Genomic DNA, 20,963 nt, shown 5'->3' on the forward strand with positions numbered 1-20,963 from the left:
GTACACAGATGTCATTTAGATTTAGAGGAATATCATCGTAACTAATTAGGTAATAGTCTTGGAGAGACACCAATTAGTAATTGGCACTCCTAACGAGAGCACTTTCCAAGTTTAGACCAGGTGCCAATCTGTCTGTTGCTCTGACGACTGTACGAAATTAATGAAAGCAGGAGAGCAAACGCTTTTGTGTGCAATCAATCAATATCTCATGGTGTAAAGATATTGAGTCGCAAAATAAACAAGCGATTTCTATCCCACTGAGGTCGTTATAATTCTTCATTTATTTTAGCTGATGGTCTCGCTCTCACACATACAGACTGCTCTTCTCATTGGTATGCACCTCCTTGCGTTAGTCCCAGCCCTAATTAAAGCTTCCTTTGGGCCTCACTATGTGGAGCACCAAACCAGATCACATCTCTGGTGGGCTGAGGAAGAAAGTGAGAGTGAGAAAGAGAGGAACAAGTGAGATAAGGTGGAGGGGCATCGAGAGATATAGGCATGATCAGACTGCAAATGTTGCCTGCTAGCCTTAGCCCTTAATAGGACTGTTTGCGATTGCATGTCTCACTAAAATTCTCATTGTTCTTGTTTCATTAATATTTTGCAGTGTGGGATTCAGTAGTGATCTGAAAACAATAGCAGATGATCTCTAATTACTTTTAGGGCAATTACTCTCGATTAGCAAACATTTTTATTCAATATTAGCAAAATAAGCTTTTGTGTAATTAATTGAGTGACAGTGAGAAATTATGAAACACATAATGAAAGACAAAGAGATTGAGAGAAAATACAACGAGGGGAAGTAGTGGGAGAAAAAGAGAAAATTTTATTTGTGTCAATGAAGGGTTTAACAACCTTGGCCTTCATAGAGGAGATAGCTCGGTTACAAGGACTTGCTGCAAACTTTTTTACAACCTAGATTTCATATTTGAGGCCACTCTAGATTGTTGTTTGAAAGAAACCATACATTTTTCTCAGGTGACATATAATCCCAGGATTAAATCACATATTCTTGTAACTGTCACTTGAGTGTTTACCAATGGTACTCGAGGCTAGAACATAAAGATTAAAAGCTACTGTAAGACTCATCAGGATTGAGCAGCAGATCGGAGTCTGTGCAAATGTGTTCTATTTTCCATTGCTTTCAGAGGAGGACGGCGCCTGGCACAATGCATTTTAATCCCCCATTTCTGCACATATTTTCCTCTCTGACATACAGCGGGCCTGGAATGCTGTTCATGAAATGGGAAACCTCGCATGGCTGGTTGATTAATGATGTTTGTCATATCACGATCCCCTCTCGCTGTCTATGTGGAGGCCTGACTGATAGGTGGCAGGGTGAGATAAATGAGCCCTGTTCTTGAAAGCCAGCGCACGGCTCATTTACTACTATCCTAATGATTAAGACAATGAAATCCAAGGGTAGGACACTGTTTGTTCTTACAGCTAATGAATGATTTGTTGGGAAATGGTCCAAATGGAAGTGGGTTTCCCTGGTTTTATATAGGGAGTTTACAGCAACATCCAAGCACATATACACAAATTCATGCATTTGTGCCAGCTTGTACAAGCGCTTGTGGCATCTCATCATTAGCTGTAATGAAAATACGGACCAATTAAATGTTTGAACTAAGGCATGCACAGATAAGATTTGAGATTCTCAAGAGTTGTTGAAGTGGCTTTCATTATTGTGCAGAATCCATTAGGGGATGTTATTGTGTCATGTTTTATGACTCATATGTTAGTAGTGGCTACATATTCTGTTTTAAAGTGATAAATAACCAAATGATAAAAAACTTTTTTTTTTTTGAAGCTATATTTTATAAATAGTTTGTAGAATTTGACTCAAATAAATTGTCATGTACATTAAAATACATTTATTTTTGTATTTGAGATTATCTTTTGTTATACATGTTAAATTAAGCTCATATGTTCCTTCTTTGTTTTATCTTACAGATTCAAGAGAGAGGGCTCCAGAAGTTGTCTTTCAAGTCAAGATCAGTGTGAAAAATGTATCAGGCACTAACACAGCTGTACTGGATATGAGCAAATATGGGGACTCTGCAAGAAACCATGACAAGTCAACAGCTTTGACAGCCCAAAAGGAAATACATTTTTTGCATATGTGAAAGATCTGTACTCTCAATAGCGGACTCGCATAAGAATCCAACCTTTTTTCCCTTTATTTTAAAACATCCCCTTCCTCTCCACTCCGATCATGAAGAGTGTATTGACTGCCCTCACTCCTTCCTGTACCACCCTCCTGTTCCTTCCTTTGTTCATGCTCTTATGCCCACCAGCATTGGTCAGAGGTGACTGCTGGCTCATCGAGGGGGATAAAGGCTATGTGTGGTTGGCCATCTGCAGCCAGAACCAGCCACCATATGAGACAATGCCACAGCACATCAACAACACAGTACATGACTTGCGACTTAATGAGAACAAGATCAAAGCGATTTTTTTCACCTCCTTGAGTCGCTTCACCAATCTGACCGACCTCAACCTTACCAAGAATGAGATCTCGTACATTGAAGATGGTGCTTTTGCGAGTCAAGCAAATCTACAGGTGTTGCAACTTGGATATAACAAGTTAACCAACCTGACTGAAGGCATGTTGCGAGGTCTGGGACGTATGCAATGTCTTTTCTTACAGCACAATCTCATAGAAGTCATCGCCACCAATGCATTCTGGGAGTGCCCCAGCCTCAGCAACCTGGACCTGTCATCGAACAAGCTTGCCCGGCTAGACCCATCCACTTTCACTGTGTTGGGCAGGCTCATGGGATGTGAGCTTGCGGGAAACCCTTTCCACTGCGGCTGTGAGCTCTACAGCTTCCTGACCTGGTTAGAGGCCTTCAACAATGTCACACACACCTATGATCGACTTCAGTGCGAGACCCCACGGGAGCTGTTCGGCTATCCGTTGCTGAGTCCTGTGGCTGGGCATGGACGGAGTGCTCGCTATATCCTTTCCTCTGTGTGCCGGGATGGGGTGCTGATTCCGGGGATGACATCTCTACCACCTGATCCTGATTCTTCTGGCATGGGTCCTGACATGTTTGACCACATTGGACCATACCATCAGCCCACAACGTCCTCCTCATCTGACAATGCATTTAGTCCCAGCATCAAACTGCAGCATGTGTCTCTCTCCTCTGCGTCCCTTCTGATCCAGATTCCAAAGCCATACAGCAAGATGTACATCCTGGTGCAGTATAATCAGAGCTTTGTGTCAGATGTGATGAACTTGAAGAATAAAAAGGAAATGATCACCCTTAATAAGCTCAAACCAAACACCAACTACACCTTCTGTGTGGCATCTATACGCAACTCACAGCGCTACAACCACACTTGTTTATACTTTTCTACCAGAGCTCCAAATCCAGATGACTTGATGCCTCCACCCTCCACAACCACCCACTACATCATGACCATTGTTGGCTGCCTCTTTGGAATGCTGATTGTTCTCGGGTTTGTCTACTACTGCTTGCGAAGACGACGCCGCCAGGAAGAGAAAGAGAAATCCATTTGTGTGAAGAAGACCATTCTGGAAATGCGATATGGACCAGAGGTGGCAGCGGCAGTTGCAAATGACCCCACGGCCGTCCAGAAACTTCATGAGCAAAGCCACCATCAGCATCACCATGGCAAACTACCCATGTCCTCCTCATCCAGCTCTGCCATGCTTGGCCATGGTTCTGCCAACACTAGTTCCTCACGTCTGTCCTCCATCCCTCAAGTAGAGAAGATGGCAACTGCCTTCTCAGAGGCCATGGCCACTAAGGGCAACTATATGGATATTAGAACCTCTATAGGAGGAGACGAAAGGGTGAGAGATGGAGCTGTGGTACATGGCATTCGGGAGGAAGACCTCAGGGAGGATGATGGAAGTGACCTGGGTGATGATTCAGATGATGATGGCCGTGGATCAGCATCTGAGATTTCAACAATTGCGATGGAGGTCGACAAGGTCAACCAGATAATTAACAACTGCATTGATGCCCTTAAGCTGGACTCTGTTGGAAGCTCTACTGTTTCCACCACAGCAAGTGGCCCCACCTCACCCCCACCTACCTCTACCTCCTCCCTGACCAGAGGACTGATTCCCATTTCTACCAGTATCAGTGATACTTGCCAAGTCCTGCCTTCCCCAAAAATTCCTCCTCCACCCCCTCTTCCCTTCACAGCTCCTCTGTCCGAGAGACCTGGGATCACAGGGGGCGGCTTTGTGTCACCGCCATACCGTCCGCCTCCCCCAGCTTCTGCAGTGAGGCCTATTCAAAGACAGATGAGTGCCGATGCAGCTGTCATCGTCTCTTCTTCCAAGCGGCACTGCCGCCCTTCCAGTGGGAAAGGTCGCGTTTACAGCCTAGATGTTCCAGAACCCCACAGCCCAGATCCCTGCCACTATCCAGACAAGGGCAGCCCACTGGGGTGTGGTGAGCCCCTGGAGAGGCTCCCTTTAGTAGGTAGTGGTGGAGGTGGTGGTACTGTAGATGGGATGGGCCTTCAGCAGCACCTGGAGGTGCACCCAGACTACCACTGTGCAGAGCATCGTCACTCAGTCCCTGCCCTTTACTATGAGGGCTCCCATGACTCCCCAGCCCAAAGGGTCTCTTTTCTCAAGCCTCTGTCACGCACCAAGAGAGACGCTGCTTCCTACTCTCAGCTCTCTCCCCGTCACCACAATTACTCTGGCTACTCCTCGAGTCCAGAGTACTCCTCCGAGAGCACCTTGCGCATCTGGGAGCGCTTCCGTCCCCACAGAAAGGGTCCGCGCGAGGAGTCCTGTTATGTAACGGCCGGAAACGCCTTGCGTAAAAAGGTCCAGTTTGCTAAGGGGGAGGACTTGCATGACATCCTTGACTACTGGAAGGGTGTGTCGGCACAGCAAAAGCTGTAATCTATGCGACTGCGTGGAAACACAGCGCAGGTCTCCTTCACTGCCTGATAAACCGGAAGAGCGACTATAGTGAGAAGTCGGGTTATGGCTGCAGTGTGAGAAACAGAGCCAAGTTTGTCAGGGTTTGAGGACAAGTTGTTTTAATCTGTTTTTGTACAGTGAGCCAGAAAGAGAGTAAAAGAGCCTGAGGATACACTACATACATAAGATAACATTCAGAGATGTAATTTGGAGCACTGACCATTGTCGTACTCAGTGAAAAAGGTCAGATGGGCTTATCATTTGTCAATATTTGAAATCATTGTAGTTTACTCAGTATTCATCTGTGTATTCATCGTTCATATCAATGATGAGACCTTTGTAACCTGAGTCCTCTTTCAGCCTGAGACAGAATCTCTGTTTATACTCCCACTCGAATCACAGGCCATCGCATTCATTTGTTAGGCGGGAATGTGTATGAGTGTGTGTCTTAAGAGGATAAAATGATGTGCTGATTTTCTACAAACCTGTCAAAAGCAGTTCCCCCCTTCCGTATTGCAGAGACTATGCACAGAGCAACCAAATTTACATTTCAATAGCACTCCTCATGTGAAAAATAAAGGAATGGAGGGAAGGAAAAGATAAAAAATGAAACAGAAGAATCTCCCTGGGGAGCTTTGGAATAGTCAGCCGTGTTTGGCAGCTGCTTGCTGTGCTGAGCAGGATGACATAAATAGTGCAAGGGGTGCTAGAGAAAATACTGTAGATTTACGCGAGTCTGTGGAAAATGCGTAGATCTGTGCTGGAGATTAAACAGACATAGCTCTGTGCATCTCTCATCACTGATGCATTATTAATAGCATTTCCTTATCAGAGGTTACCTTGTCACCTGTATCACAGCATGAGCACAATTGGCTGTTGGCAGTAGAGGTTTATGTATTCTGTTCCTCTGCCCTAAGGTCAATTTGTTTAGCCCATTAATTGGCTTTTGGAAGCCTGTTGCTGACAGCTGAGACATTCAACAGGCAAAGTGACCTAGACCCTTTTAAACTGATGCTTTATATGACATGTTTCTCCAGGCTCTTGTTTGCTTGTTTGTTTATTTATCTAGTGGGGGGAATTATTATCCATGATGATGACATTGAAATTATGACAGAATAACAAGGATAAAAAATTAATTAAATTATATAAAAAAATTACAAAGAATTTATTTTTAATGAGTAGATATTTATGATCTTGTTATCACTTGCCAACCTTGGGTTTCAAGCTCTTCCCACTTAATCTCAAATATAGATCTCATAGAACTTTTCATCTCATAATACATTATTAATGGGATGATTTATTGTAAAAATTACAAATATTATTAACTCCAACACCTCTGTCAGCCATTATTTTATTAATGTCCAGTTAGATTAGACTAACTAATCAGCAATTAACCAAGGCTATATCCTTTAGTGCGCAAGGGTAAGCAGCCAAGACCTCCAATTTGATTAAAAGAGAGCACTCTTTCTTCTTCTCACAGCAACCACATTAAGCCTACAGTTTCATGGTCCAATAAACCAAAAAATTAGATTAGTGGCACTGTGGGAAAATATACATCCATTTGCAATGCACTCTCATACTGTAAGTATGAAGTGACAGGTGAGACATCCAACGGGCACATGAAATCAAATGAATGGCGTTTACTCGGTGAAGTATAATTATACCCCCACCCCCTTCTAAATGCATCGCATTAGAATAGTTTGCCCCAAACGTTAAAATTCTGTACTCAGTCTTGTGTTGTTCCAAAACTGTATGACTTACTTTCTTCTGCAGAACACAAGAGGTGACATTTTGAACTGACTGTTTTCCATACATATACAATGAATGTAGACTGAGCTTTCAAACTTCAAAAAGGACACAAAAAGTCTGTTACTCAAAGCTATTGTGTGCCCTCAAGACTTGGAATGTAGCATACGAGCCACATAAACCACTTTCATGATACTTTTATGCTTTTGCATCCTTTTTGGAGCTTAAAAGCTGCGTCATGATTCATTATAATTGCATGGAGAAGAGCATGGAAAACTTTTCAGACTTCACAATTCATATGGGTTTTTCTGAGAACTTGTTAACATCACTTTGTCACAGGCACTTAACTTGACATCACTACTGGTGAAACATGTCTGAGATGTCCTGTTTGAAAATCATGAGATAAATTAGATTGAAACCAAATGCAAACAGTTCATATGGGGTTTAGCATTAGCCAACAAACCTCTTTATTTTACCCCCTTTTTTCAGCATCAGGTGTTTATGTGCCTTCAGTAAAAAGGTCCATTATTTGTTGTAGTCCACATAAAGAGCTGTTCTTAATTTTTATGCTGTGTGGTTCATTTTCTGTAAATCCCTTTATTAAATAAGGGGTTCATTGTAAATACATGTTTATATACCATCTTTCTTACCATTTCTCTCGATTAAGGTTTTTCATTGTAAATATGTGATAGATAGCCTACCTGCCAACATTTGACATACACTCAGGCACAATGTCTCTTTTGTTCTCTCTTTTTTTCGGGGGCTTTAAAAAAATCAGTCCAAGGTGTACGACGACCGGTTGTTTATATGATGCTTAATGGTTTACACAAAGAGGAACAGCAGCAGCTACAACATATGTGGATTATTAGGGCACTATTTGTGTACTTAAAGACATTACAGAGAGAAAAATTGGACCATAACTGGACAAACTGTTCTCGGGCAACGGAAATGGACCCATGAAGGACTGCTACCGGAGGCTTACTGTGACATTTTCCTTACTTTACGAACTTGATTTTAAAACCACTTGGACTGGTCTGAAGGAACTAACCATGAACGCTCAATCATAAATGACTGTTCGTTTTTATAACCGTAAAATCTGATGCCCAGCTTTATGCTTTTAGATCTGGTTTTTATTGTGCCTCCCCTCATTGACAAAGAAAAAAACAACAACAAAAAAAAAAAAACTTTGCACTCCTGTACAAATGCTTGTCAGCCATTTTTGCTATGAATTCAAAGTTGAGTAACAAAAGAGGGAAGTAATAATACTATGGGCATGGCATCTGTAAGATTTTCTGTTATGTATTATTTGTTTAAGAAAATGTCAACTTACTACTTTTTTTATCATACTTTGCTGGAGAGTAAGACTATGGTGTTCTCTTTTCTCTTTGCTCAAGGCCAATCTCCTTGAATATTCCCTCAGTGTTTTCCCATTCGTTCAGGACAAACAGGCAATTCATTTATTTCAAGTTAAGGTCTCCCTCCACCAAATCACATTTTTATATCAGACCTTTATTCATATGCTATTTCATGATTTAATTCTTTCTTTCTTTCTTTTACTTGGCCTTTTAACTTTTGACTTGACAAGTCATGCATAATTGCCCGGTTCAGCCAAACAACATGTTTGTTTACTACCCTACTACAGAGCTAACAGTCATTTTACGGCAATGCCACTTTCTTTACGCTGAACTGATCACAGTGGATGGTTGAGGGTCAGAGCTAATCCTCTTGGAATACTGCTTTTTTTTCCAGAGTTGAATAATGCATGTGTCTGTCTCTTCTTCTCAATCCTGTGCTAAAATATTATATTCCTGCTCCATGCTAGTCTCACTGTCAACAATTTGATTTTGTTAACAATTCAGAAGTTCCTGAAGAACCTATTTTGGCCAGAAGTGTCACGTCGACTGTTGATACCAGCTCTGGTTGAGCAAAATGGGGATCTATAGTGGACTGTATAATTCACGTTTGGTCATAGAGCCATATTTTTAATAGCCTCTTTATACTAATAGGTTATTTCTGAAGACCCTCTCACTATAGTTGTGTTAAGGAAGTTGGTTGTACTAAGAGTAGAAAATACTTTGACATTAATCATTGTCAGCTTTCAGCAATATTACACAGAGCGTAAAGTGGATTACTCTTCCACAGCAGTTTTTACTTTTCTAAGCTCTTTAGCCTCCTCTTAGTGTTAGACACTATGGAAGGAGATTGGCTTGAAGAGAGCAAAAGAGATATGGTTTAATGCTTTGAAACAAGATTTTCATTCCAGCCTCCTTTCATTTTAATGGCCTTGGAATCACGAGAAAGTGACAAAAGTGAAACTTCTGTAGGTAATTAACTAGTTCTGTTATATCATAAATCCCTATTATTCATTACTTCTTTTGAAACTAAGGTTGCTTTGAGTCCAGAGTCTTCACTAATTTGTATTGCAGTTCTCAATTTGTAATGAACACATTTAAAATCATTTACTTCTTTATACAAGAACGGAATCCTTAATAATTACTCAGGACCAAACATTGTTTTGTCAAGCTTATTATTGCCCCTTAAATCCAGTGCAAACGACTACATGCAGTCACCGCGTTCTGATGTGTCTTTGATGGTCCCCCTCGTTGGCTTTGCCTGTCTTTGTTCATGCTCAAAAGAAGCCTAGAGAAAATCACTCCGAGGGTCTCTGGAGTCAGGATAATTGTGCCTCTTATATGAAGCTTTTAAGTCGTTTTCTCCCTCTTTGCGCAGAAGAGCACCACACTGCCATGTTTTCCCTCTGATATTTTCCGCTTGTTTGTTCTTTTCTCTCAAATGTTCTCTGAATTCTGGTTTGACGGCGGGGTGGAAAACACGGCAGGATTGCCAGAGACAGGCTGCAGGATGGATAACCGCAATTGTTTAGACCTAGAGGAGACAATAAAAGGGCCCGTTTCTGTGCTTCTCCAACATGCAGCCCATGGGCTTTGATAACCTAATTAAGGCATAAATCTTTATATTAAACTGTGATGGAGAGACAAAAGCATGCACTGAGTGAAGAAACAAGAGCAGGAGAGAGGGGTTAACTGTGAACGGGCTCATCAAAGTGAGTCAGAGAATGCCGGTATGATGATGAAAAACACATTAAACACTCAGGATCAGGAGGAGACAGTAAATCAGGGCTGGAGATGATGCAGCAAGTGTGTGGGAGTACTTTGAGAGGAGAGAGAGGAACAGAGTACGCAAGCTGCTTCAACCTGATAATGACTGGAGCCTTGAATGAATAAGCAACATGCTCAATCTGTAATGCTATGAAGGGGAGGGGGGAGGGAAGCTACCTTAGATGATTAGAGAGTTTAAATTGCTTTTGATCACCTATTTAGATCCAAATGTTTGTGGTTCTTTGGTTCAGTTCAAAGGGATAGTTCACCCAAAAATGAAAAGAGTTTTGTTTTGTTTTGTTTTTTGTTTCGTTTCATTTAGTTTTGTTTCATTTTGTTTGAAGCATAAAAGCCATGGTCGCTATGAAAAAGCTGTGTGAACATTCTTTTAAAATATCACTCTTTTGTTATTCCATAGAAGAAAGTAAGTAAGTTGCATTTTGGAATGTAAATAATGTTAGAATTGTAATTTTTGGATGAACTACCCTGCAAAAAAATGCTTTTCTTAGATTTTTTGTCTCGTTTCCAGCCAAAATATCTAAAAAAAGAGAAAAGGATTTTCTAGACAAGTAAAAATTATTGTCTTGTTTTCAGAAAGAAAAAAAAAAGTCAAAATTAAGCGAGTTTTTGCCCATTCTGCCATTGGGGTAAGCAAAATAATCTTGTTTTCTGTTTGAAATAAGATTATTTTGTTTACCCCACTGGCAGATTATTTTGCTTGTTCTAAGCAAAAACACACTTAATTTTGTCTTTTTTTTTTCTGAAAACAAGACAATAATTTTTACTTGTCTAGAAAATCCTTCTTGATTTAAGAATTTTTAGATATTTTGGCTGAAAACAAGACAAAAAATCTAAGTAAGAAAAGCATTATTTTTTTTATTTTTTTCAGTGTAGTAACAGCTTTGCTCTCTCCACTCAGAAATCGTGGGAAATGTTTCAAATACACATGGAAATGTCAAAGGAGCTAACTAGAATTTTCCCAGCGATTCACACTAGGAGAGCACACCAGTTAATCCTCTCCATCACTCACTTCTCAATTAAATTCAGACTCCATCAGCTTGCTGTCCTTGTAATCTTTCGCTCATTCCCTCTGTAGTCTCACTCTCCGTCTACAGGCCAACATGTCAAGCTATCACTGGAGCATCACTCCCATATTCAGACACCGCTGTCACTGCTGTCTGAATATGGGATTGATGCTCCAGTAACATGCTGTGAAGAAGAACAGAGGACATTTAATTAAACCACTAAGACTTTATTTGTTTGTTTCGATGGATGATACAACAGTAGTGTTGGTCTTTATACCATTATTTTCTTGCAACTGCAAGTGTCCAACAATAGGGCTCACAGAGAAAAAGAGAATGGCATTTGTTTAGTTATGTGAAGGGGACCTTTCAGTACAATTACATTTTTAATATAAAACTTCTCGTTAACTCCCTCGTGAGTTTTTTTTAAATGCAAGTCCAAAATGTTTTGCATAGAGGGGTTTGTGCACTAATTGTGATGGACATTTTTAATTTTTTGTGGAAACATGCACAGCTCAGAGTGTTTTTTGTGTATAAATTGCTGAGGATTCACAGAATGTGACTTACAGCCTGACTTTGGTACTTCGTAAAGCGGGTAGAAATCGCAGAGTAGGAGTTTGAGGGGGTGGTGTTTGGGTCTACTCTGTCATTGATTTGATTATTTTTACAGTCAATTTCAACACTCAAATAATATGTTTTGCTGCACGTGAGGGTGAAATGTACGAAAGGGTGACCCAAGGGCCTTTAGTTTTTCATGTTGTTTTGTTTTAATCCTCCAGTATAATAATCTCCTCACATGATGTTGGCATGCAGTTGGCAGGTCTGTCTATGTGCTCTTGAGCATCTTTGAGCCTTCACATGTCCCAAAATACGGCTCAGGAACTTTTATGACGATTATTAGCTTGCATCTTCTTTTCTTCTCATTTGTTTTATTAGCCCTCCTTTCACAAATATGATATCCTGTTCCAAAAAACAGGAGGTAAATAGTAGACAAATAGCTATATTTGTGAATTTCAAACTTTGTAAAAAGATCAAAGTTGTTTTTTGTCACTGAAGTTCTAATTGTAATTGTTATTATTATGTTTCGGGGTGGGATGTTTTCGGGTGATCTTAGGGTAACATGTTGTATAGCTTTTGACTGGGTTAAGACAGTGATCGACATTATCCAGATCTGATTCAATCTGAGGCCATAGAAAGTGGCAGAAAAAGAAACAAAGTGTTATGTTTGCATGATTTCCTGTATTTTTCAAAGAGATGAATTATATTGTTGTGTATATTGAGTGGATATATGTTGCAAACAAAGCAAAAATTAGGCATTGAAATATTGTCAGAACTTGCCATCATTTTGAGGGATGATACTGAGGTTTATTTATGCCTCAACGATGCTGAACTACTTCCATTGCTGTCACTGAAATACTTATTACCATTTTAAACCAAGAAAAAAGCTGCCTGAAACTGCCATGGGAAAGCTTTGTATTCTGCCATAAAAGAAGAAGAAGGATTTATAAGTCAGTCTTGTTTAGTGCCAAAATAAGACCTTTATCACTTATGGTTATTTCTCTGCAATGAAAAAGAAAAGTGAGATCCTAGCTGGGTCAATTCATCCTTTGCAGAACTCAGTGCCGCCCAGCAGACTCCAGATCAATAAATGAGAGTATACGGCACATCCACTACATTAACCTTGCAGGTGTCCCGCAGTAGCCCCTCGCCTCGGCTGGAGAAAAACATTCTCCCGTGCACGGCTGCTCGTTGGATCAATGATAAAGTAAACATCAGCGAATGAATGTTTCAGCGTTTCTGAGAAGCCAGTGGGTGGAATAGTCCACGGGCAGTGAAAGAGAGGTACTTAGAGAAGGGCTGGTCTGTTCGGGAGGCTGGAGTCTCTGGAGGCTGTAGAGGATGTCATTCTCTATTTGGCCTGACTGAATGAAGAGGCCTGCATTGATTATTTAAGGCCGAAAGGCCACAATGGCATGTCTTGAGCCAAACCACAACACCAAGCTAATCACGTCTGAACTCTTGCCAATGGCCCTTCAGTTCATTCTCCTCTTAGAGCACTATACATATATAAATAATAGACTACACATAGCATTTCACTGGTCGAGAGTAGGATTCTGAAAAAAGGCAGAAATGTGAGAAAAATAAACATTTGAAGGTTGTTTTTTTTTTTTTTTTTTTTGAAGTGGAAAGCAAAGCTTTTCCATGGAAACAAACAAAAAATCTCCAACTGTGAGTGAGCTTTATAATACTTTAATATTGGACAAGTATCTGATCCTTCAGCTACAGGATTTGACAGAATTTTAAATGAATTTCAGTGGTTTTAAAGAGCCTCATCCACAATCAGAGATCAGCTGTATATTTCTTTGCCTCTCTTTCTATCTTAGGAATGGATCTCAAAAAGAACACAATTTCTTTGATGTGAAGGGGGAAAAAAGCCTCTGAAATGGTTTACTTACATTTATTTTGCTGGTAATTATATCCTACATCTTCACCACAAATTCTGTACAAAAGATCTATTTCTATATTTGCAATAAATTTGTAATAAAAAAGCTTCAGATGCATTAACTGGTTAATTCACACAAAATATTGCCACATATCCTTGAAAATGCATTGGTATTCTGCAAATCTCATCTTGTCTCATCTTTTTTTGTTTGACCATGGAGAGTTAGAAGTGTTGCTATTGAATGCTGCTAAGTGACTCTTTTGCTTAGTTTTAAATCTTTGCTTGAATCACAGATAAACAAGTGTGAGAAATACATACAGAACATCTTGAAGAGCCAAATGTTTTCTTTTTGGCGTAAATGTTGGTTCACTTTGCAGCTTATTCTGGCCAAAGCTTCCCACTTGAAAAGGAGAGACTATCTGACCAACATGCAAAATATCTAACTATAGTAAATTTTATGTCATGTTCTAAGCTTAATCTAAATTCAGTGAGTCTGCAGTAATATGCTTCTGGTAGCTCATTCAAATAATGGCAGAGCAATCGTCATAGTGCAGAAGGCACTAAAGAAATTATTGGAAAATATGTGAACTTTGTCCTCACCATTTGGATAAATGCCAGGTTATAACACTCCTCTTCATCATTTTATTATCATTCGCTGAATAACTCCAGACACGTCTTGCTCATATTGTAGCTTGTAAATGCAACTTTGTGTCCCAGATGACCAAAGAAATCATTTGCACCCTGACTTACACTAAATTTGTAAAAACTGAGAAAGCTCTTGCCATTTTCTATCAGATGGTTTGTGAATTTATGAGATCAAACAGATAAGTTCTCATTGTGATTCAATGGCTTTTTACCATCGTGTCCAGTAGAAGTATGAACCGCTGTGTGGGTAAAAGTTGAGATGTTTCTCTGCATGTTCCCTCACTACAGGAGCATCTCGTAATTCTCTCAACTTTTATGGAGTAGTCTGTCACTCTTGAAGAGAGAAAAAAAAAATATCTTAAAAATATCCTAAAATATAATATGTGTCTTAAAGAAGAAGCAGTGAAGAGAGCAGAGATCAAAGAACGAAAGAAGAAGAAAAACATTATAATTCCTTCTTCTTGTTACCTTTGAACACTCAAAATCTGTGACTGATTCATTATTATTAATCTTATTAATTAATAATAATTAATACTTTTTTCTTAACAATAAATGGTTTTATTTATCTTTCCCCTCTGTCCTCTCATTGTTTATTCTTTAAATTTTGTCTTTTGTTTCCTTTCAGTAACGCTGAATAAAATTCACCTCTTTTAACAACAAGAATGAATAGAGCTCCAATAAGAGTCCATGCATTCTTCTCTGTTCTCTGTGCTGAGATACAGCAGTCTTATTCCTCAAACGTACATTAAGTCATCAACACACAAAGCCCACTAAATTATGAAGCAATTAAAATATTGTGTGGGAGTGCATGATTGATGAGGGGGTGATTCAGCAGGGTGGATATGAATGTCCTGACCAGGATAAATCATTCATGCCTGTAGGAGAGAGACTTTCAGTCATGCTGCTAATGAAGACTTAAGACGTGCAACAATCTCTCCTCAAAGCTGCAGAGAGAAAGAGAAAGAAGATGGGGGAAAAAGTCTTCTAGATGAAGTGAATTTACAAACTATGAAGGCCCCTCTGGTTAAAAAAAAGCCCTTTTGATTTGGGGTTATTTGAAAATATAATGACGTTGCAGTGCCAGTGAGAATCTCTGAAACGTATATGCTTATATTGAAATATATCTAAAAGATACGCACTTATAGTTGACAGTAAGTCCACAGATGATATTTGTGGTTTAAAAACCCCCTGAAAAAGCCACCCATGGCACAGAAGGGATAGATTCAGAATGCTTCAACTTCTGTTTTCCATAATTGGGCAGAAATGGATTAGTTGTAATGGATGTGTAAAGTGGGCTCATATTAACTGCTATGATCACAGTGGAGATGCAAGAAAAATTAATTATCAAATGCTGCAAAGTTATCAAATAAACTGAAAATTGGTTAATCATTTGCTTTTTTTGAGCAAAAAAAAATCTTGTTATTTGAGTATTTTCATACAGAGACAAAAATCTTACCACTTTTGCCCTCATAATCTATTGAAGCTCCGGCTCCTTTATAAAAAAAAAAAAAAAAAAAATAAAAATATATATATATATATATATATATATATATATATATATATATTCATACAGAAATGGTTATTCCATAAATATAAATGAAAATTCAATTCATTTATTTATATATGTATATACAACTACCCGAAAGTTTGGGATCAGTAAGTGTTTTATTCATTTTATTCATAAAAGGATCCTGGAAAAAATGTATCATTGTTTCCATAAAATATTAAGCACAACTGTTTTCAACATTGATAATAATAAGAAATATTTATTGCAGCAAATCAGCATATTAGAATGATTTCTGAAGGATCATGAGACACTGAAGACTGGAGTAATGGCATTTTATTTTAAATTGTAAATATATTTTGCAATATTACTATTTTACTGTTTCTTTTTGATCAAATAAATGCGCCCATGCACTAAAAAAAATTATACATTTTGTTTTTTAAGGTAAGTGGTTGCAAACAATTTATTTTAGCTACATTTAATTAAAAACCAAAATATATATATATATATATGTGTGTATGTATATATATATATATATATATATATATATATATATATATATATATATATATATATATATATATATATATATATATATATATATATATATATATATATATATATATATATATGTTGAAAGTTAGTCAACTACATTTGTTTATTTAAATGTAGCTAAAATAAATTGATTGCAACCACTTACCTTAAAAAATGTGTAAATTCAATAACAAATTTTTTTCAGTGTGGTCTTACCAACCCCAAAATTTAAAGTTACACTGGTCAAGTAAATTCAGTGACTTCTGAGCAATAAACTTCACAGTAAGTTGACAAACTGAACAGCAATCAGACTTGCAAGATGCTTTGAATCACAGGTGTTGTACAGTCCCAGAACACGAGCATAGTCAGAGCAGAGTTGATTCATGGTTGACTTGTTGGAGCATTAACCTTTGAAACAGATGGAAGAGATCCCTGGAGGACAGTGAGGTGAGGTGAGCTGGGAATGTCCCTGCAAGACTTCATCAGGCCCCTCAATATTTCATGCAGTGCGAAGAGAGAGCGCAAGTGTGAAAAAAAAAAAAGGATTTTGGGAAAGACATATTAAGTATTTACAATCATTTTTCTTTTCTTTTTTTTTTCCTCCATTGTTGTCGAATTTATGAGGGGGAAAAAATATTTTCTGTGTTGTCTTTCTCTGAACCATGAATATCTAGCTAGTGTCATTTGTCATAAAGAAAAATGGTCATGAAAAAGTATTTAGACGCATCAGTCACTCTTGTTATTGCACAACAAAATGTCAAAGCCAGTGACATTTATTTTAAAGAAATACAGCACACTTTTTAAATGATACTTTATACAAAACAACAATAAATGCCGAAAATTAAAAATGTATGGTTGTCAAAAGTCAGTAAAGCACATTATGTGATGATAACACCTGCAAACATCTGTACATATACACTAAAATCACTTTGAAACCAGCTAGGTAAAAGTCATAGTAGAATAAATAATTTCTACAATTTTAAGTGGGGCCACTGTACATCCAGACACAGAGAGCACAGGGTCTCACGGGCTAAATGCTGCACTCAGCAGCACAATAAGTGCTTGTGGACAGGATGAAGTCAACAGATTTGCTCATGGCAATACAGAGGACCGACTGTTTGAATAATGCAACAAACCTCTGTAACCTTAATGTGACTACAGCCCCACAAACATTACCAATAATTACATATTCAGCTTTTCAAATAGTATTCATTCATTTATTTAATGCTCTCTTATGATTAGTGTTTTCCACAGATAAGGCAAAACATTCCTGAGGTACAGCAGCGGTGAGGAATGATCTGCATTTGTTCAGCCTGCAGTGCTGCCGGCAGCTCTTTTCATTCCTGAGGGGGAAAAAACGCCTCACTGACACCATGCAATTACTCTGAATATAGTGTGTCATTGTGCAAACGGTTTTAGAGACATGGACAGATTCTCGTGCGTACTTATGAAGAGATTATCGCTCATTTAAGTTCGTCTTTGGGGTTGTTCTTTCCCTCCTTTTCATTCCATCCCATCCTCCCTGTTTTCCCTGCTGTGTTCTTGAACACTGTTGCTGTATTTTAGTCCACTCTCACTGCTTCTGACATCATTTAATAATTATATAAAATCGGAATATATAAATGTAAATTATGTATTATAATATTATATTTTATAATAATATAAATACAATAATTGATATAGTACAATATCCGATGTATTATATATTCAGATTTGCATTTATATATTCAAGATTTATAAATATACATTTGATTTAGAATTATATAGTCTCTATATTCACAATTTACATTTAAATATTCAAACTTATAACTATATTTTCGAGTTTACTTCTATTCATTAAAACTATAAAATATATTCAGATTTACTTCTGTACATTCATGATTTACATTTATATATTCAGTTTTGTATCCATATATTCAGATTTATATTTACACATTGCAATTTATATTTAGATATTCAGAATTATAACTACATATTCACAATGTACATTTATATATTACTATTATATCACTTATAATCATATATTCAGATTTACTTCTATATACTCATGATTTACATTTATGTGTGTACATTTATGCATTTATATAAGGTTTTAACTATATAATCTGATTTATAAATATAAATTCTGATTTACATGTATATATTCAGATTCATAAAAAATAATAATAATTAATATATATTTATGCCATGGTCTGTCTGAATACTCGATTCTGATTGGCTGGCAGGTGTTGATTAAATTCGTTGAACTGCGCAGGTAGTTAACTTCCGGTCTGTGTTTATTTATCGGTCTTGTTAGTGGCGCCGGCTACAAACGCAGTTAAAGTTAAAGTTAAAGTGATGAGTAATCAAGTTGGGCTCAGGTTGTTGTGCTGTGGGATGTGTTTCACATACATTTATTTATTTGTGGCGACCCACCATGATATCAAAACTGACCGATTTTCCAAAAGGCTTCGTTGAATAAACATGAGCACGTAAGGCATGTTTAAAAATCAAAACGAGGCGCAGGTGTTTTTATATCACTGTATTTCTGAAGGACAACTGTCTTTAGAAAATGTTCGATGTCATTTTCATTTCATCTGGCATGTTATATGCCTGATAAAGCAGCGTTTGTAAACTCAGCGCTGCTTTGTGTAATGTACAGCCCAACAGCCGTTTCCGGGGAAACCTCTAGTTCTCCCGCTTTAAAGCAGAGAATGAATTTGCATTTTTAATAAGTCCGTCCAAGTAGTTATCGCTGCATCTCAGTCCGTCTGATTTACGCAGCAAACATATTTTGCTTGTTATCAAAACATAATCTACTCTAGAGGGATTTAGCTGTTGTTACTGATTGTATTTGGATGTCTACCGGAAGTTAAGTTAGGGCCACAAAAGCGCGCATGCGCAGTAACGTTTGTTTATGTTGTTGCCGTTGAAACCATAGACATAATATACGTAGACGCCTCATGACATGCTGGAACGTAATCCAGCGTCGCCGCCATATTGGTTGGGTATCCTCACTCTACGCTAGCACTGGAGTCAACGGAGAGCGAGCAATTTATGCCCGTATTTTGTGCAGTTTACTGTTGCAATAACCCGCGCAGATACCAGATCGCGTGGGATTACCTTTCACAAGTAAAATTGAACAATAATTTTGGTTATTTTACCATTTATAATATAATGTCATCGTAACTAACGTTACTTACGTGTAACATTATTACAGCAGGAACTGGTACTCTCTCTCTGTCATTATCTCTTGCTGTTTTTTTGTTTTTCTGTTCTTCAACTTTCAGAGGATGTGTTCTTACTCGGGGAGCACATTGCAGAAACCCAATTCGGAATTGAGAACCATCATTTCATGCTTGTGTCATTTGTGGTCAGTGGCGCCTGCAGGTTTATGGCTGTACGCACTGTGCGTACCATGAGTGCTCAGACTGACCTGTGATTTGTCCCGCAAACATTTCAGCAGTAGATTATAGCTGTATTTCTATCGACTGAACCAGCCATGCCATTAATAATGAACGTATCAGTCTTTTGCATGCCAAAGTCCATTTCTGCTTATAAACAGGTCAGGTTAGACTACCACAATTAATTTGTAGCCTATTTTATAAATGGGAATACAACGAAAGTCATGACAATGTTTTACATTCAAGCTACCTGTAAAATTTATAGTGAAAAGTTCTTTAAAATCATCTGGAATGCAATAAAGTAATTTTTACAGCTGTTTTTAAAGCATTTTGCTGCATGGATTAAAAAATAGGCTAATAAATAATTCACATATCATGCTGACAAAATTACGTTGCAGAAAATCCTTTAAATGTTAAGAAATTAAGAGCAGAGCAACGTAAAAATCAGAAAAATATAATCGGGCCTGTTTTAGGCTTTTCCTTATTTTTATATTTTAGATGGTGATGAAAAGTGACTTGCCATCTCCTCATTGGACGTGCCTTTAGAGAGAAATGCATCTTTAGGGATTACATAATGAAAGAGTTTTTGTTTTAAAGTAGTAATTTAAAGCTTTCTATAGATATATTTATCATATTTGTGACTCAATTCGTTGAGTTTCAGTTCATCATTGTGAAGCGCTCCTGTTCAAGAAGAGACGGCAAGCGCATCTGTTTTCCTATTTATTTTAATAAAAGCACAACGTTTTTTTATATTGTGAATGCACACAAATAAAAGTAGATCCTTTACAGTTCCGAATGATGTATTACTCCTACATTTATGAGCAAACATTATGGCGTATTTTAAGTTGTTTCCACTATTATTTTAAGTTCTTTTCACGTGTGTGTAAGTGAGTGAGTGTGTGTGTGTGTGTGTGTGTGTGTGTGTGTGTGTGTGTGTGTGTGTGAGTGAGTGTGTGCATGAGAGAGAGAGAGAGAAATAAATTCAAATGAACAATCAAACTTGTTTCTTTATTAAAATATAAAATTCATTCATTTATCAATATGCCATAGCCTACCATATGTCTTTGTTAAAGAGCATAATACAAAGTCTTTTAGCATGAAAGCATGTATTTTTCAATGTGTGACAGCGTCCTGTATCATAACTAAATCTCTGCCGTTTGTAACAAACCAAACCGTGTGAAAATCCGGTAAAAATTCGGGGAGTTATGATTATTGTAGTCGGGGATACACATTCCTCAGTAGAAATAAATGCAGGAGGGGCGCATTGGAGACCCATCCAAGATGGCGGCCGCGCTGTACGTCAGCTCCAATAGGCAGCGCCAGTCTATGAGGCGTCTACGTATATTATGTCTATGGTTGAAACAGTCTATATTAATTAATAATGCGCTTCCTATAAACATTGGTAACCATAGTAACAGATAGTTACAGTTAAATAGTAATACAGACGAAAATAAACGGAATTTTTATCTTTCCGGTCAGAACTTTGCGGAGGCAACCGCCCTCCACTGCGCATCGGGTAGTTCTTCGCCTCCACGTCGTGCATTCAAATCGTTTAACGCACAGCTAGCCGTTGATTATCCCTTACATATATATATATATATAGGCTACTTCTATATATTCACAATTTACTTTCATATATTCAA

General features: G+C 38.0%; 1 protein-coding gene and 1 long non-coding RNA gene across 4 annotated transcripts in view; one reads left to right on the top strand and one right to left on the bottom strand.

Moving 5' to 3' along the window:
- The window catches only part of LOC131536191 (protein phosphatase 1 regulatory subunit 29), a 110,658-nt gene extending 97,151 nt beyond the window's left edge, over positions 1-13,507 (top strand). For all 3 annotated transcript variants that reach the window (XM_058768946.1, XM_058768947.1, XM_058768945.1), the window contains one exon: positions 1,957-13,507. In XM_058768946.1, the coding sequence (XP_058624929.1) occupies positions 2,219-4,903 (2,685 nt within the window). In that variant the 5' untranslated portion in view covers positions 1,957-2,218 and the 3' untranslated portion in view covers positions 4,904-13,507. The remainder of the gene's footprint in view (positions 1-1,956) is intronic.
- Positions 13,508-16,838: 3,331 nt separating this feature from the next.
- The window catches only part of LOC131536909 (uncharacterized), a 31,629-nt gene continuing 27,504 nt past the window's right edge, over positions 16,839-20,963 (bottom strand). Inside the window, exon 4 of the long non-coding RNA XR_009270121.1 lies at positions 16,839-17,280. This is a non-coding gene — a long non-coding RNA (uncharacterized LOC131536909). The remainder of the gene's footprint in view (positions 17,281-20,963) is intronic.

This window comes from Onychostoma macrolepis, chromosome 03, assembly GCF_012432095.1.
Source record: "Onychostoma macrolepis isolate SWU-2019 chromosome 03, ASM1243209v1, whole genome shotgun sequence".
Classification (NCBI taxonomy): domain Eukaryota; kingdom Metazoa; phylum Chordata; class Actinopteri; order Cypriniformes; family Cyprinidae; genus Onychostoma; species Onychostoma macrolepis.